This window comes from Apodemus sylvaticus, chromosome 22, assembly GCF_947179515.1.
Source record: "Apodemus sylvaticus chromosome 22, mApoSyl1.1, whole genome shotgun sequence".
NCBI classification, from domain to species: Eukaryota; Metazoa; Chordata; class Mammalia; order Rodentia; family Muridae; genus Apodemus; species Apodemus sylvaticus.
The window spans coordinates 45,387,366-45,405,695 of NC_067493.1; the positions used below are offsets into that span (position 1 = coordinate 45,387,366).

The 18,330-nt window shown below is 43.0% G+C and overlaps 1 protein-coding gene across 4 annotated transcripts in view; it reads right to left on the reverse strand.

Annotated features, from left to right (window-relative positions):
* Kntc1 (kinetochore associated 1) overlaps positions 1–18,330 on the reverse strand; it is a 75,514-nt gene that overhangs the window by 35,921 nt on the left and 21,263 nt on the right. For all 4 annotated transcript variants that reach the window (XM_052167482.1, XM_052167483.1, XM_052167481.1 and 1 more), the window contains exons 19-36: positions 17,112–17,159; positions 16,163–16,224; positions 13,953–14,064; positions 12,355–12,498; positions 11,552–11,608; positions 11,361–11,462; positions 9,697–9,816; positions 9,452–9,595; positions 7,860–7,958; positions 6,540–6,643; positions 6,316–6,415; positions 5,779–5,913; positions 4,335–4,454; positions 3,127–3,199; positions 2,009–2,076; positions 1,153–1,433; positions 599–771; positions 69–166 (exon numbers count right to left, since the gene is read on the reverse strand). In XM_052167482.1, the coding sequence (XP_052023442.1) occupies positions 69–166; positions 599–771; positions 1,153–1,433; positions 2,009–2,076; positions 3,127–3,199; positions 4,335–4,454; positions 5,779–5,913; positions 6,316–6,415; positions 6,540–6,643; positions 7,860–7,958; positions 9,452–9,595; positions 9,697–9,816; positions 11,361–11,462; positions 11,552–11,608; positions 12,355–12,498; positions 13,953–14,064; positions 16,163–16,224; positions 17,112–17,159 (2,040 nt within the window). The remainder of the gene's footprint in view (positions 1–68; positions 167–598; positions 772–1,152; positions 1,434–2,008; positions 2,077–3,126; positions 3,200–4,334; positions 4,455–5,778; positions 5,914–6,315; positions 6,416–6,539; positions 6,644–7,859; positions 7,959–9,451; positions 9,596–9,696; positions 9,817–11,360; positions 11,463–11,551; positions 11,609–12,354; positions 12,499–13,952; positions 14,065–16,162; positions 16,225–17,111; positions 17,160–18,330) is intronic.

Here is an 18,330-nt window from a genome sequence, read left to right on the forward strand (position 1 = left end):
GCCGGCTACAAACGCTGGGCCAGCAGATCTTCTGTTTATGGAAATAAAACTCAGAGGTGGCTTCTTACCTTCATCAGAATCCCACTGTCATCCATCTGACATTGTCTGTAAAGCTCCACAGCGGTTAAAGTGTATTTACTTAGTTCTAAAACATCCAGCAAATAATCTGAAAGCAGAAAGAATCGTCAAACTACTATAACGACCACTTAAATTCACCACATAGCTTTGACTATCGTAAACACAGTTCGTGTCTGTGCTTAAGCATGCCTTGGGAAAGATCTATATTGGAATCACATGATCACATGTCAGGAACACCATGATCACACAAAAGCAAATGACATCAATGTAAGAAAAGACAGTGTTAATGGACTAACTTTCTGACTGACTTGGGTGACTGACAAGGTCTAGCTAAGTAGTCCAGGCTAGACTCGGACTGCTTGAGGGGACAACAACTTGGTTGCTGTTTTAAAACTATAATGCCCTAGTGTAAGAAGAGCTGTCTCTTGTGTGGTTTCAGGAATGCAGTTATCAGAGATAGCATGTGAAACACAGTGATACAATGGACCAGAGAACATGAAAGGTTTATATATCTTGTCACCTGGACTGCAGATGGTGACAGCGTGGCATGCGAGGTCATGGATCTCAGAAGGAAGGTTAAGGCCTACTGGGGCTACCATTGGGACTTCGTCAGCCAACATCTGACAGAGCGTCTGACACACCACAAACAGTAATCTCCCGGTGTCGGCATTGCAGTAATGCTTAAGTAAATCTCTGTGGAGGAGAGAAGGGGGAGCTGGGAGTCACACCACAAGCACATGTGTTGGTCCTTCTTGTGTTCATATCTGCCCACTAACAACAACACGTGAAAAGTCTTTCAAATGTTTTCATAGGACAAAGTATGATCCACTTTTAAAGTATAGCCTCCAGGGTCAAGGTGCACAGGAGCTGACATCAATAGTGACGTCACCAACTGAATGGGTCTATTTCCTTCCATGTCACTATTTTTAGACAGGTCACAAAGTAGGCTCTCGAGAAACCAACCAGCAGTTGTCACTGTGAAAATGCAAGTGGTCCTGGCCCTGTGCTTATCAGCAAAGAAAGAGCGAATGCCACTTTCCCAGGAGCTGAGCAAGGTAGGGATCCCGTGGTCACCTGCATTTGCTCAGGGCTGCCGCCACCTTCCCGTCCTTTAAGGCTCTCAAGGCCAGCTCTGCTTCCAGCTCTTGTGCAGACACCTGCAGGACCAGAGCCTGTCGATGCAGCTTTGACTTGATGCTTGAGGAGTTTGTCCCGCTGGCCAGGGTGGGCCTGGGTGGTCCCCTGTGTTTTTGCTTAGCCCGGCCTTCCTGTGCCTTAATATACTGTTCTCGAAGGCCAGCTACCAAGGCAGTGTCGCTGTAGTCTTCAAATGGAAGGAAGACCTCAAAGTTCTCCTGCAGCAAAGCAAGACAGAACTGTAAGTGCACTCAGTGTCGAATTCAGCATTCCATTTCACCCCCTGCTTCAGAAATCACTCCCTAATAAATTAGGAGTTTGCTGGGCAGTGGTGGTGCATGCCTTAATCCCAGCACCTGGGAGGCAGAGGCAGGCGGATTTGTGAGTTCGAGGCCAGCCTGGTCTACAGAGTGAGTTCCAGGACAGCCAGGCACACAGAGAAACCCAGAGGCTTAATCCTGGACAGAGTTCTGTGGCCTTGAGTACAGAGTTTTGGATGTGAGTGTGAAAAGAGCAGAGGAGATGGCTGTGTGAATGCAGTGTGAAGGTGACTAATATCACCGCAATGCAGGGAGAGAGCCGGCTAGAACCAGCTAGAATGGATGCTTTTGTTATGTATTTTACTATAATGTTAAGAAACTAGAAATACAATATATCAAAAATTATCAATACTGTGTGTGATACATGAATTATACCCCAATAAAGTTGCTGAGAAAAAAGAGCCAGTGTGTCACCATCTCTGGAGGCCGAAAGCATGAGGTCAGGGGCCCTGACAGGTACATAATATCTTTACCTGTAAACTAGCAACCATTTTAAATCGCTTCAGGAATTCTTCCGACTCATCCTTCTTCTGCAGATTGTCTGTAAATACATTTTAAAAAGTTACAGCAGATGTACGGATCCCATAAGGTCTAACTCGAATTTCCCCCAGGTCACAGTAACAGGAGGAGGAGGATCTCTGGAAAGTGACTGAAAACTCATCGTGAGCAGGTTGATCTTGTGAGGGATTAGTGGGGTGTTTCAAGAGTGCTTGGTGGCTCTAGCTTAGTACTTCTGAACCCATGATGCCCTCTGTCACATCACGATGCAGCAAGACCCCTGGCAGATCTGAGCAGATGCTGACACCATGTCCCTGGACTATGACCTCAATAAACCAGTATTCTTAGAGATTACCCCATTAACTTTGGTTTTCTTGTAAACCTTCTGTGGAGAAGGTTCTCTCCCTCCACAGTCACACAGGTTTCAGGGATTGAACTTGGGCTGACAGGCTCGCCTGTTAAGTGCCTGTACCTGATAAGCCATCTCACTGCCCCTGACATAACATAGCTGAAGTGCAAAGAAAGATCAGCTTTGAAAAAAGAGCCTTCTTCCTGGAGGGAGAAAAGGGAAGTTTAAGGCCTATAATAAAATAGCAGGGGCTGGAAAGGTGAATCCGTAGTTAAGCATGTGCCCTGCTCTTCCTGGGGATCAGAGTTCAATTCCCAGCACACACATCAGGCAGTTCATGGCCACCCGTAACTCCAGCTCCAGCATGTCCCACTTCTCTGGCCTGCACAGACACATGTAGTACCCAAAGAACCACAGACATACACACAGTTTAAAATAACGAAACACAAAAAGAATGGCAGTCCTTCTGAAACAAATTATAATCCCAATCCCCAAAAACGTTATTTTCTCAACTGTTTTAAGTCTGAGTTTACATGGGCTTTCTCCCCTTATCATAGCTGACAGCTATAACAGGTACCTAGTCCAACAATAACCAGCTTAATAAAATGTGTAAACAGAAAGTAACTTAAGTTACATGTGCTGCTCCAAGATGACTAATTTACAAAAAGATCAGATGTTCCTTGTGGAACCACTGTGAATTGTGAAAGGAAAACCAAGCTGAGGACCAGACACTAGGAGAACTACCTTTCTGAATATCACACAGGACCTTGAGAACCTCCACCGATGTCTTCGCCACAGATATTCTCCAGGCCTTGTCCTGAAATATGCAAAGTGAAATCCACTTCTCCACTGATCACCTCAGCCAGACACAGACAAAACACACAGAAGAGCCATGGAATCATGGGCTGCAGATAGGGCCGAGCATTCGCCTAGCAAGTCTCAGGGTGAGTTCCATCCTCAGTACCAACACAAAACCGAAACAAAAGGATATAAAGGAAGCAAGCAAACGAAAAACAAGCAAAGAATCAGAAACACAGTAAAAGAAGTGGTTGAGGCTCATGTCAGGCTTCTGTGTGGCTCCAGCCCAGCAGCTGCAAGGCCCTAAGAGCATCACGAGGCTATGGAAAACCCACCAACACCAACTTTAGAGTGCCCAGGAAAGAGATGCTAACCTACAGCCTCCCCACTGCACTACAGACCACGGAATGCACGCTCAACAATTATGAACTTCCTCAGGTAAAGAGCTTAAGAGAACAGAGCGGAGGGGTCATAACTAGCTTAGATCATCTACATGGAGTAATTATGCTTTCAACAATTACCTTAAAATATTTAACAGAAGAAGAAAAAACAAAAGAGAAGCATTGATTAAAGGACGTGATATGGGGTTGTGTGTGATTCACCAGAGACCTCACGAGACACTCTGCTCAGTCAGCAGCAAAACATGCACCCAGCAGTGGTGGCACCCAAGGAGTCCGAGTGGAGGCTCTGCTACTTTCTAATAAACCAAAATGTCATTGAGGATCTCGCGTTCTACAGCCAGTCTACAATGTGGCCTACTCCACAACTTTGTGTGAAAATGAAATACATTATTGAAAGCTGGGAGGCATTTCTCAAGGCTTAAAATCCAACTATTCTGCTAATTAAGTACTTGGTTTCTTTTTTTTGTTTCATCTTTGTGTGTGTGTGTGCGCGTGTGAAAGACAGAAAAAAGAGAGAGACAGAGACAGAGAGGAGACAGAGTCTTACTATGCAGTCCAGACTGGTTTAGAATTCATTATATAGACCCATAGGTTGGCCATTCTGCCCGGCATTAAAGTCCAGTGCCACCACACACTGTGACACTTGATTTCTTATTGCTAGAGGAATGAACGACGCTACTGAGGGCTTATAATGGAACCAGGCTGTCCTTGAATGCCAGATCCCTGCCTCCCAACCCTGACCCTTTGCCTCACCTCTTCAGAGCCATCAGGCTCCTCCTGCAGTGCCAGCCGAGCCCAGATGACGACTCTTTCTGCGGTCTTCTCGGCTTCAACGGTAGGCAGAGACCCCAGTAGCAGGAGGCAATCGTCCCCCTGTGAATGATGTTAGAAAGAATGCAGGTAAACGGCTGGTCCTTCACAGGGAATAGTTTGAAATCAGCTCTTTCCTTTCTACTTGAAAGTGAGAAGAAAAAAACAACAAACATCTCTGATGTGTGCTGTCTAGTGTGAGGTAGTGGGTCGATCAGCAGCTGTGTGCTGCCTAGTGTGAGGACTAGTGGGTCGATCAGCAGAAAAAACAAAAACAAAAACAAAAAAACAGCGTCTTTAAAAGTCTGAGGTGGAACTGGAGAGATGGCTCAGCGGTTAAGAGCATTGACTGCTCTTCCTGAGATCCTGAGTTCAAATCCCAGCAACCACATGGTGGCTCACAACCCTCTGTAACAAGATCTGATGCCCTCTTCTGGTGTGTCTGAAGACAGCTACAGTGTAATTTACATAAATAAATAAATAAATCTTAAAAAAAAAAAAAAAAAAGTCTGAGGGCTAGAAAGATAGCTGAGCAGTTAAGAGCACTGGATGAGAATTCTTCCAGAGGTGCTGAGTTCATTTTCCAGCACCCGCGTACTGTCTTACAACCTCCTATAACTATAATCCCATGGGACCTGACAGTCCCTTATGTGCAGATGTGTAAGCAGACAAAAATGCCCATATACATAAATAAATCTTTAAAAATAAAAAATACAAATATAATTCTGATAACTTGAAGACTAGGTATGGTAGCACAGCTCACACAAACAATCTTAGCACTTGGCAGGGCACTGGAAGGCCAGCCTGTGCTACAGTGTTCTAGGACAGTTTGGGCCGTAGAATGAGACCCTGTCTCAAAAACAAGAAAGAAACCAAACAACTGGAAATTTTGAATGACAGTGGTACATAAGTTAAATTTACAATCACCAGGGCAAGGAAGATCACCTCACCACTTGCGCATGCCCATGGCTGCTGAATACGAAGCAATAAAGATATTTAAAGTCACAAAAAAGGTGACAGTTCAGTGCTGGAAAATATAATTAGCATGCGCAAGGCCTTTATCTCAATCTGAAACACCTAAGAAGATCAGGCAGAAAAACCACAAAACCACACACCTTATTTTTTGAATCTCAGAGCCCTGTGCTATGTATAAAACCGGAGTTTGAGCTTCACTAACCATTAGCTAACTGGAAGACACCTTTGAAAAGTACATAAAAAGTAGTTACTGTAATGATTTCATGCTGATAGGGCAACATATAGAGTTACTGTAATGTTTTCATGTTGACACAACTTGTTGATTTTGTTTTTTGACAGTAGCTCAGACAGTTTAGCTTCAGGAAGACAGAGTCAGCCAAGCAGCCCTATGACACAGCTTGAAGCTCCACACCTGCTCTCTGTCGATCAGATCAATGATTCTGAGACTGTAGACTTCATCATCAGACAGCCTGTACCCCTGGGCCACCTTCAGAGCATCTTCTAAAGAAGACGGGATGTCTTGCTTGAGAATGTATCGGACCACTCTCTGGAAGAGATAATACATATATATTAACAAGAAGACTCAGAACCCCGAAAGCATTTGCTTATGAAGGCAAAAACGCCTTAAATATTCTTAAAATGCAGCAAAAACAAAACAAACAAAAAAACCCAAAACAGCCCTCCACTGGACCTAAGATTAAACCCTGATTCCTGGGGCCAGTGGGTAAGGGTGCCTGCTGCCAAGTCAGAGTTCACGCAGCAAAATCTACAAAGCAAAAAGCAAGGGTGACTGTGTCATCCCCTACCGCCGTCTGCTTCCCATGGCGCATGTGTGACCCTCTCCACATAAGTCTAACTCTGATAACTTTTTGAATATGAAAATTGTCCACCAGTTTCTCATGCTGCCTCACAAATACAAGAAAGAGGAACCAATCCAACCAGCACTTACCATTATTTCCTTGTTCAAGAGATTCACCTCTCTTATGCCATAGCCTCGTAAAAGTTTCTTCATCTCCATCAGTTTGTAGCTTTCCTGCAATAACTTGACTCTAAACAAAACGTACTGATATTAATAAGACTATGAGGACAGGCAATGGGAACATAACTGGCGGTCAACTCCAGCATCAAGTGGGTGCAGGGCACCAAAATGTCATCAGTCTTCTGCAAACTTACTTGGGGTGGTCCATTTCCAGGTGCTGCTTCACCAGCTGCTCCACAGCTGCACTCCAGGGAACCACGGCCTTGTACATTATCTTCAGCACAGCATCAAAGATGAGCTACAGAGAGATCACACAGGAACAAAGCCCAGCCCTCAGCTGCGCCTCTCCTGGAAGCAAGTGGTACTGCACACAGCAGGGACAAGGAGACTGAGAGCAGTTCATCTGTCTGCAGAAGCATGCATTTCCTGTTATGGTCAACATTAAGAGCAATTTCAAACCAGCCGCCAAGAGACATGCCTGTAGCTCCAGCACTTGTGGGCAGAAGGGGCAGGAAGACAAGTTCAAGGTCAGCCTAGAGAGGTGGCTCAGCAGTTAAGAGCACCCACTGCTCCTACAGAGGGCTGGAGTTCAGTTCCCAGAATCCAAACCTGGTGGCTCCAGTTCCAGGAGCTGGGACACTGACTTTGATAGGGACCAGGCATACACAGTGCATATACATACATGCAGGTAAAATATTAATACACAAAATAGAAATTAAATCAAAACAAAAATTCAAGAGCACCATCTCCTGCTGAGTGAATCTGGGGCTAGCCTGGGATATGTGAGACACAATAACACACAACAAAACTAAGCTGAGCAATTCCGTTATTAAATGCGTAGGATATTGTCAGTTGGCAGCGGAAGAGTTTTCCCTACATGCTCAGCTGTCTTCATACTTCATAGCAGTTTCCACAGTTTATCTTTCATAGTTTAAATATAGTCTTTCAGTTTCCTTTTCAAGAATTTCATGTGTGTATAAAATGTGTTTAGATCATGGGTACCCCCCCTCCAGACTGAGATTCACACAGCTCCTCCTAATGTCACCTTCTCTCTCTAATCCACTGAGACAATCAGTGATGCCCTTATAGTTTAAATACTTAATTATCTGCCTATACTTAATTGCTTTTCCAAGACAAGGCTTCATATACCACTTAAGGTTCTTAAATGCTCGGACGGTGGGCACATGAGACCCTGCTTTATGAGAAAGTGGGGAATCACAGGCAAGGCCCACGCCAACACATTCGTTACGCGTTTCAATTTTTGAGGAATTCCAGACCCTGAACAGAGAGGCAGCCCATTGTCTGTGGCCATGGCACATCTTATATTTTTCATTACCAAAGGGAATAGAATTATATATGCTTTTATCTCCTTCTTATGTTTTTTGCATTCCATGAAAAATTTCCCTAACCAATATATATCGTTTTTTATGACCAGAAAATCACTTTAAGGGCCAACGTTCAGAAGGGAACTCCCTACCCACAACAGACAACTCCAACAGTTGGCGTTTGCTTACGTCTGCATCAGACAGGCATCGTATCACCGCCATGGCCTTCGCCTCCCACGCTGTGTCGAAGAGTGTCATGGACTTTGAGCTGCACCTCTTCAGTAAATCCTAAGAGGATAATTTTTAAATATTAGGAATGCTCAGCCTAGATGAGGCACCACACACCATTAATACCTGCACTTGGGAGGCAGAGTCCAGCCTGATCTACACAGTGAATTCAAGATAGCCAGGATGGCTACACAGAGAAACCCCGTCTTAAAAAAAGAAACAAACAAAATTAGAAACTCTTACTAAAGAATGGCAAACAGGCCAGCGAGGCAATCAGCAGTTAAAGTCACCTGCTGACCTGAGTCTGATCCTAGGCACTCACATCGTGGAAGGAAGAGCTGACCCCACAGAAGGTGTTCTCTAATCTCTACGTGGGTGCTATTGTGGGACATGCATATCCAAACTCATACATACAGCTAATGGATAATGCGTGCTTGCACACATGCGCACACGCACTCTAAATTTTAGTTTCCAAAAATTTAGCCTATGCTTTCATATGGCCTATTTAAAAAGGCAGTATTTCTGAAGGGTCTACAGATATTATTGGGCCAGTCATAGTACACATGCCTTTAAACCCAGCACTAGGAGGTAGGCTGATCTCTGTGAGTTTGAAGTCAGTCTGATCTACATAGTAAGCTCCAGGACACCCAGGGTTCTGTAGAGATCTTGTTTCAAGAAAAACAAAAACAAAGAAATCCCAAAAGTTACAAAGCCAACCCCCCCCAAATGGTAATTGCATTATTATATTATTTATAAAAATGGCCAGGTTGGGAAGTAGCTTAGACAATTAGAGGCCTGAGGCCTGATCCTTATCACCCTCTGTCAAAAACCAGTTAAATTGAAAAAAAAAAAAGAAAAAAGAAAAAAAAAAAAGCCAGGGGGTGGTGGCACACACCTTTAATCCCAGCACTTGGGAGGCTGAGGTGGAGGCCAGCCTGGTGTACAGAGTGAGTTCCAGGACAGCCAGGGCTACACAGAGAGACCCTGCCTCGAAAAAACAAAAAACAAACAAAAACCAATTAAGTATTGAGCTACTCTTAATACCTCCCGGGAGGCCCGTGGAAAACATCTTCTGTTTTTGTTTATCTTGTTGAGATGGAATTTCATTGTGTTGCCTAGTTGGTTTTGAAATTGTAGGCCTGAGCAAACCGTGCCGCCCGCCCCCCTAGCCTATCTAATAGCTGAGAGGTCCTCTGACAATAACAGTATTAGTTATTGATCAATATGTTCTTGATCAATTATATATTCTTGATCAATTCAAAACGCTTCATAGGGGCTAGTGGTGAAGTCTTACATCCCTTCCAGAGTCAAGCATTTATGCGCTGCATGGAATTCTCAAACAAAAGCAGGGACGGAGGGGATGGCTCAGCAGGTGAAGGGGCTTGCGTCCAAGCCTGATGACCTACCTGAGTTAGAGACCCGGACCCGTGTGGCGGGAGGAAGGAACTGAGTCTTCCGACTTGTTTTAGACCTCCGCACACGCGCCGTGTCTGTGTGCACACAGTCACACAATAGGAAACGAATAGTAGTTGAAGAGTTAAAGAAAACATTACCTCTATATAAAGCAACAGCAGTTCTTCCTCTTGCAGATTCTGCTCCCGAATGTAAACTCTCACAAACTTCTCTAAGACTGAAGGGATCAGCTCAGGGGCTGAGACCCTATCGAACATGCGGAACACGACAGTGGTGGCGTCTTCCTGGATGAGGGGGACAGGGAAGACCGGGTAAAGGGTGCAGCGTCTTGCCACATCTGGAGTCAAAAAACCTAAACGTGCTCAGGGGCTGGAAGTCCTCTCACCTTCTCAAACTCAGAGAGGGCCAGTCTGCAGTTGTATTTCCTGTGCAGGGTGATCAGCTCCCGCAGCTTGCTCGTCAGGGTCCGCAACTGTCGGACCTCCTCTGTGTTCTGAGAGTCCTTCTGTGACGGAAACATTAAGATCGTTAAGGACGCAAAACAGAAACGTGATAGGGAAACACAGTAAGCTTATCTCAAAGAAAGCAGTAATGGCCACAATTGCCAGTGACTCACAAGAGAAGCCAGAATCTGAAATTTACTAAAAATTTGAGAACTGGTAACAGGAGGACCCACATTTTTTTTTTTTGAGGCAGCATCTCAGGTAGCCCAGGCCAGCTAGGAACTAGATACATAGCCAAGGATGTCCTTGAATTCCTGATCCTTCTGCCTCTACCGCCCCCGCCCTCAGATCTCAAGTATGCACCAAAACACCCAGTGTATGTGGTACTAGGGACATACTCAGGGCTTCTTGGTTCAGAAAGCATTGTGGCAATCGTGCTAAGTGCCAACCGCCACATTCTTAAAGATCAGTTTCATCTGGTACTAAAGTACTGAATACTTCTCAATAGGTTTCATTACTTCTTATACATTAATTTATAAACTCAACCCTAGTACTCCCGATATAATTTTTAAATATGTTGCACACTTTTTCTAGTGTAATTCATGCTTTATTGTTTGAGAACATTCAAAAGAGAGAGAAATTAACTTTAAGAAAGTTAGACATGCCAGGCAGTGGTAATTCACGTGAAGGTAGATGCAGTCAGATCTCACGTACAAAGCAAGATCCAGGACAGCGAAAGAAAGAAAGAAAGAAAAGAAAGAAAGAAAGAAAGAAAGAAAGAAAGAAAGAAAGAAAGAAAGAAAGAAAGAAAGAAAGAAAGAAAGAAAGAAGGAAAAAGAAAGAAAAAGAAAGAAAGAGAAAGAAAGGAAGGAAGGAAGGAAGGAAGGAAGGAAGGAAGGAAGGAAGGAAGGAAGGAAGGAATTAGGCTGGAGAGATAGCTCAGAGGTTAAGAGCACTGACTGCTCTTCCAGAGGTCTTGAGTTCAATTCCCAGCAACCACATGGTGGCTCACAACCATCTGAAATGGGGTCTGGCGCCCTCTTCTGGTGTGTGTATTCACATAAAATAAATCTTAAAAAAAAAAGAATCAATTAGATTTGAATCAAGGGGCCAGATACAGCTCGCCTGTAGAACTCCACCCCATCACGATCCCCTGTGGTGGGGTTTCTTTCCTTTTGCGATGCTAGGATGACACACAGCCTCACTCACACTAGACAAATGCTCTACTGCTGAGTCTCACCCACTGCCCCTTCTTTAGACTGACCACTGCACCAGAGCATGGCTTCCAATTTAAGTAAACGAAGCAGCTGTGACTCCTGCAGACTGATTCTCATAAATCATTTCTTATCCTTTCAAGGACTCTGAAATCCCACTCTTGCAGAAAATCCCAAGTCTACACTTGGAATGTCTATTGCTTTCATCTTGGCTGGTTCAGTGTGGAGACCACGCTGAAAGAGTTGAGGCTGTAATAGATCCAGCAGAAAAAAAAGAAAGGATTTTCCCTTTCGGTGGACTGAGACAGCAACATGCTTTTTTTCTCTATACACAGGCAAACTCTTTTCTGTGATGTTACAATTTCATCATAAAAATTCATCTGACATCATACCAAAGAAATCCAGTGCCAAGAAGATGTGAATCCAGATTTGTCTGTTTTTTCTGCAGTGAAGAACACCTCTGCCAGTTGAAGTCCATTTTCTGGCCAGTTTGCCTTTAAGAAGATGAAGATCGTTAAAAATCAAGTCTGAGGCTGCTGGAGGGGTGCAAATGTCATTGTCACTTTTGCTAGAAAGACGTCACCTTATCAGTTAACTCTAGGTTCCTCGATGCTTGTTCCAGCCATTTTGCAAGAATGTTCTGAAACAGAAATATCGTTTAAGGATAAAATTCTCATACACAAAACAATTCCATTACAGAGTTTTTAAGAATTTTTTAAAAATATGCATGGGGAGGAAGGGTGTACCTCAGATCTCCTGGAGCTGGAATTGTAGATTGTAAGGTGCTGGGAACTGAACCCAGGTCTTTTGGAAGAGTAGAATGTACTCTTAACCACTGAGCCACCACCTCTCTAGCCCTATAATGTTCCCTTGAAGTAATTTATTGGGCTGGAAAGACGGCTCAGTGGTTAAGAGCATACTGACTGCTCTTCCAAAGGTCCTGAGTTCAATTCCCAGCAACCACATGGTGGCTCACAACCATCTATAATAGGATCTGATGCCCTCTCCTGGAGTGTGTGAAGACAGCTACAGTGTACTTACATATAATAAATAAATACATCTTAAAAAAACAAACAAACAAAGTTATTTATCAGTTACACAGCTGGACACTGAACCCAAGACCTTGAATGTGCTAGCGCTGCTAGTTGGCATTCGGGCGCTATCTTTGCTGGGTTTTTCTTTTGAAGCAGGGACCTGAGCAGGGCTCATGCTGGCCTATAACCTGCTATGTAGTTCAGACTGGACTCAAATTCCCGGCAATCCCCCTGAGTGTGGACACTGACGTGTGTACCCCTGCATCCAGCGCTATCATCCTTTAAACTATTTAGCAAACTCACACGAAGCATTCCATGAAGTATGAGAGTGGAGATACTGGAGGCAACTCACTTGTCCTTCGGGCACAATCCTCCTCACAAATGGAATCACGTCGTTTTTAAACCAGGAACAAAGTTTTTCCAAGGGGACTTGTGTAGATATCGAGTTCAGCAAATTCTCCAGCATTTTCACGTCAAACTTGCGTTCAAAGTCAGCCTGAATTACAGAATCACAAGACTTGTCTGACAAAAATTAAACAACCCCCCCAGGACACAAAGACCTATGGGATCCATGGGGAAAGCAGTGAGTTGGGGTAAATAAAAAAACGAAGTATAACGGCAGAGATTCATGAAAGTGCCTTGGCAAAACCCACTGCTTTGCATGCTAACTCAAGCAAATTGTTTTCTTAAAAAAGTTCAAAAGAATATGTTATTCTTTTTTTTTTGGAGACAGGTTTCTCTGTGTAGCCCTGGCTGACCTGGAACTCAAGAGCTCCGCCTTCCTCTGCACCCCAAGTGCTGGGATCAAAGGCGTGCACCAGCACTGCCCAGCAATGTCACTTAATAATGAATGAGAAAGGTAATTTATTCTATGCAAATAATTCAAATGGGGGGAGGTGCCACAACTCGTTAAGTTCCGTATTATTGAGTAGCAGACAATAAACACATAGAAACCAGAAAATAATGTATCCTGAGGAAAATGCAACTGGAGATGAAAGCCCAAATACTAATAAATGTGTCCATTAGTGTCATAACAATACTCTTTGAACCTAAATGTTCTATGTCAATACCAGCCAACTGAAGGAGATTTGGATAAACAGTCTGTCTGTCTACCTGTGGATGAGATGGTCTACATTGCCCAATCTAGCCTGAAATTCCTAGACTAAGCAATCCTCCTGCCAAAGCCTCCCGAGAGGTTGGCCACAGGTTATGTGCCACTGCACACAGTAATCAGATCAACACCTTTAATGGGTATTCCTACACCACAATATAAACAGTAGGAACTTCCTCTCTACCATATCAGCAAAAGAGTGATATTAATAAATCACTTAATAAAAATGATGCTTACTGGTCGACGGTGTTGCACACCTTTAATCCCAGCACTTGGGAAACAGAGGCAGGTGGATCTCTGAGTTCCTGGCCAGCCTGGTCTACAGAGTAATGCGTTCCAGGACAGCCAGAGCTACACAGAGAAACCCTGTCTCAAAATAAACAACAACAAAAACAAAAAGACAAAAACAAAAACCAGTGCCTACTGAGGAAAGCCTCAAAAGCTAATCAGCCTCTGGAGATGACGAACTAACGCACGGCTAGCACGCCACAGCGCTTCCTCCCACCTGCTAGTATCCGGACCCATGTCCCCTGGGACAGGTCACAACCTGGCCCTCCAGACACAACGCCGTCCAGTCACCCTGGACAGCCTGCTAGTCTCCAATACTCAGACACCCATCTCAGAAGTAAGAAAGCAACCAAGGACTTAAAATGCACGGAGCTGCAGAGATGGCTCTTCCCAGCAACCACACAGTGGCTCACAACCATCTGTAATGGGATCCGATGCCCTCTACTAGCATTTGGGTGAACACGAAGACACCGCATTTGTATAAATAAATCTGAAGGCAGAAAAAAAAAAAAAAGAAGAAAGAAAGGAAATTAAAATGCACAATATATTACCCGATGTCTAAGCCAAAGATACTGAGCACAAACAAAGTTTCCTTCACTTAGCTGCAAAAAAATATCCCTGAGGTCATCTTCATTATTCAGGAATTCGATCCAAGAGCTCCCACTGAGAAATTAGAGGGAAGAAACAAGTTAGGAGTATGAAAAAACAAGTTAGGAGTGTAAAAAAACTCTTCAAATAGGTATCATTATACATCTAAGCCACTTTTTTGAACATTTATCCATTTAGTGGGGGAAAGTGTGCTATGGCACCTGTGTAGTCAGAGGACAACTTGCAGGAACCATCATGTGGGTCTAAGGGAGGGAACACAGGTGGTCACATTTGGGGGCAGGCAAGCACCTTGAGCATCTCACAGAACCTAACTACATCCCTTTTAGAAATTTTAATTTTATTTCATGTTTATGAGTGTTTGGCCTTCATATGTGTGTGTGTACCACTCGTGTGCCGGATGCCCTCAGAGGTCAGAAGAAGGAGTATGGTTTCCTCAAAGTGAAGTTATAAATTATTAAAAGCCACTGCATAGGTGCTGGGAAACAAATACAAGATCTCTACAACAAGTGTTCTTAATCACGTAGTGATCGCTCTACTGTTTTTTTTATTATTTATTTACTTTTAAAAGATTTATTTATTTATTATATGTGACTACTCTATAGCTATCTTCAGACACTCCAGAAGAGGGTGTTAGATACCTTTTTAAAAAAAGATAAAGTAGCCAGCTAGTGGTGGCACATGCCTTTAATCCCAGCACTTGGGGAACGGAGACAGGTGGATTTCTGAGTTCAAGGCCAGTCTGCTTTACAGAGTGAGTTCCAGGACAGCCAGGGCTCCACAGAGACACCCTGTCTCAAAAAAAAAAAAAAAAAAAAAAAAAGAAAGAAAGAAAGAAAGAAAGAAAGGTAGATAGATAAATAGATAGAATAAAAAAGATAAAGTAAAACATAAAAGAGACCTAAAAGTTCCACCCTGTAAAGTAAGTCTCCTTCTGAAACAGCTGTTGAGTAGCAGCAGTGACTCTCGAGGTAGGACCCCAGATTAGACAGACAGTCACAGCATAAAGAACAATGTGGAGAGACGGCTCGGCAATACAGAGTACTGCTTGTTCTTCCAAAAGACCAGGGTTCAATTCCCAGCTTCCAGATAACAGCTCACAACTGTTAGTAACTCCAACTTCTGGGCGATCTGACACCCTCATACAGATATACATGCTACAGTGCAAGTTTTATGCCAGTCTATGCTATATGAAAGTATATGAAAAAAAAGAAAATGGAAAAAAAATAAAGAAAAAGGAAAAACTGTGGGGCTGGAAAGATGGCTCAGAGGTTAAAAGAACTGGCTGTTCTTCCAGAGGTCCTAAGTTCAATTCCCAGCAACCACATGGTGGCTCACAACCATCTGTAAAGGGATTCAAAGCCCTCTTCTGGTGGGTCTGAAGACAGCTACAGTGTACTCATATGCATAAAACTTAAAAAAAAAAAAAAAAACTTAGATTAAAAACTTAGATTCACCAGTTGGTGGTGACGTAAGCCTTTAATCCCAGCACTTGGGAAGCAGAGGCAGGTAGATTTCTGAGTTCGAGGCCAACCTGGTCTACAAAGTGAGTTCCAGGAAAGCCAGGGCTACACAGAGAAACCCTGTCTTGAAAAAAACCAAACCAAACAAACCAAACAAAAAAACAAAAAAACCCAAACCCAAACAAAACTAAGATTCACACAAAAGCAAACCAATTGTACTTTTGTAATACTTTTTACAAATTAGATATGCAAAATACAAGACTTTTTTAACTAAGTGAATGAACAGGAAACAGGCACTCTCTAAGCCATCTACCAGAACAAATACACGCATATATATATTTACCTTAGCAACCGTGCTCCTAGATACTGAATTCAAACAGACATATTCACTTACAAAAATATAATAATTATATCATAATATAACTCTTACAAATCATTTACTTACAAATATAAGACATGTTTAACAGGGATAGGGAGTTAGAAAACACAGGCAATGACCATGAGCAAAATAAGAAAGGACAAGGCTCTGACACCAGCTCTTACTGGAAAGATAGTATTTCCCATCATTCCACAGCACAGGCTCCCACCACCTGCCCTTGCATACAAATTCACTCAGAGGACCGCAGTCTTCTCCATGATAACCCAAAGTTATATTAGCTCACAACCTAAAGAAAAGGATAAAATGCACACACCTGAATTTCTCTGGTCCAAATGCTCCATAAAATGTAGTTAACTTTGCATGAGCTTTTAGCACCTAAAGAAAGAATAATTCGATAATTTTAATAATTTTAACAATGGGTGTGGGCTGGCAAGATAGTTTGTCAGGTAAAAGCACTTGCCATTCAAGCCTGGTGTTCAATCCCTGGTACCCACTTAAATGTAAGAAAGAACTGATTCCAAAACATTGTCCTCTGAGCTCCATGTGCACACAGTGGCACCTGTATCCATGCAAAGGCGCTCACACACACACACACACACACACACACACACACACACAGTGATGATACTGAAATTTAAAAACTTTAAAATGCTGAAAAAAAGGGCCAGTCTTCTCCAGAAGCCTCATATACATTCTCATTTTAATTCGTATTTTGGCTCAATTCCCATCCATATAAGTTCATTATTTAACATAACTGACACAAAATAGTTAAAACATTTCTAGTTTATTATAAAGGCAAATGTATATGAGGTGTGGGTTTTCTCACTTGACCATTTTACATTTAAGGTAAAACAGCTGGATGAAGTCATGTGTAGGGAGGTCGTTGTGTGTACCACAACAAATACACGGAGAACACAGGACAATGTGCAGGAGTTAGTTGGTTCTGTCCTGGCATGAGGATCTCCAGCCCTTTGACCCCAATGAGGCCCCTGCCTGCCCTATTCTGGGAATTTAAACGCACACATTCTTATAAGCACGCCCACATTCATCACTGGCAGCCATTTACTGAGTGTTTGCCAGATACCAGGTACTAGACATAAAAGTTGCAGAGAATGGTTGTTTTGACTCCAAATCAACCACAGGAACAACAGTACTTGGGATCCATGGTTGTGATAAGGAAGCCAAGGAAACCCTTAATATCACTCTGCCTTGAAAAGACAACCAGCTTCATGCTCGGTTAGCTGAGGATGCAATGTCAGTACCTCCATGAAGGCATCTGAACAGGCAGTTCTGTCTTCTTTCTTCATCAGCTAAGCACGCGTGGACGGCGAGAGACAGAAAAGGGACATGTTATGGCAGGACATGCTGGCACAGACAGAGACGGCAAAAAGAGAAAGGAAAAGGAACACAGGGAGATACCTGTTGTCAGACTCTTCATAAAGAGCATGGACTTTGACTTGACAGAAAACGTTATCTTTGAAAGGATGTTGTATTTAAGCCCAAAATAAAAGGAAGTTGTTACATGCAATGAATGCTATTAAACAATAAAGAAATGAATTGGGGGTTCAGCAGTTCAGATCATTCTTGCTCTTCCTGAGTACCCCAATTCAATTCAGCATCAGGGGGCTCTGACACCCTTTTCTTCTCTCAGAGGGAACCGGCATTCGCTTGCATAGAAACACACATGTAACTAAAAATAATAAAAATAGCTAGGTATGCAGACACAGAGGCAGGCAGGTCTTTGTGAGTTCAAGGTCAGCCTGGTCTACATAAGGAGTTCCAGGCTAGTCAGGCTTAGAAAATGAGATCTAGCCTTTGGTTGGTGGCGCATGCCTTTAATCCTAGCACTTGGAAGGCAGAGGCAGGCAGATTTCTGAGTTTGAGGCCAGCCTGGTCTACAGAGTGAGCTCCAGGATAGCCAGGGCTACATAGGGAAACCCTGTCTCAAAAAAAAAAAAAATAAAATAAAATAAAATAAAATAAAATAAAATAAAATAAAATAAAATAAAATAAAATAGATCCTGCCTAAAAAATACATAAAATAAAAATAAATATTAAATAGATATTGTTTAAAAATAGTGCATATGAAAATTGCCCAAGCCAGGTGGTGGTGGCATATACCTTTAGTCCCAGCACTCTGGAGAGAGAGGCAGGTGGATCTGAGTTTGAGGCCAGTCTGGTCTGTAGAGTGAGTTTTGAGAACAGCCAGGGCTAAGCAGAGAAACCCTGTCTGGAAAAACCTAAATAAAGATAATAAATAAATAGAAACATCCAGATTTTGCACACTGGGTAGAAAAAGGAAATAAATTAGCAGTTATCATCAGGAGGGAGGAGTCGGAATGACTCAAACCAGGCGGGTCTCAGGATAACATGGCTGGGCTGACAAATGTACAGTTCACAGAGTAGACGGAAAGCAGGCTACTCTGTGAATTATGTAAACTGTCTCAAAGCTGGAAGGAAAAAGGTTGATTTAAAAAAAAA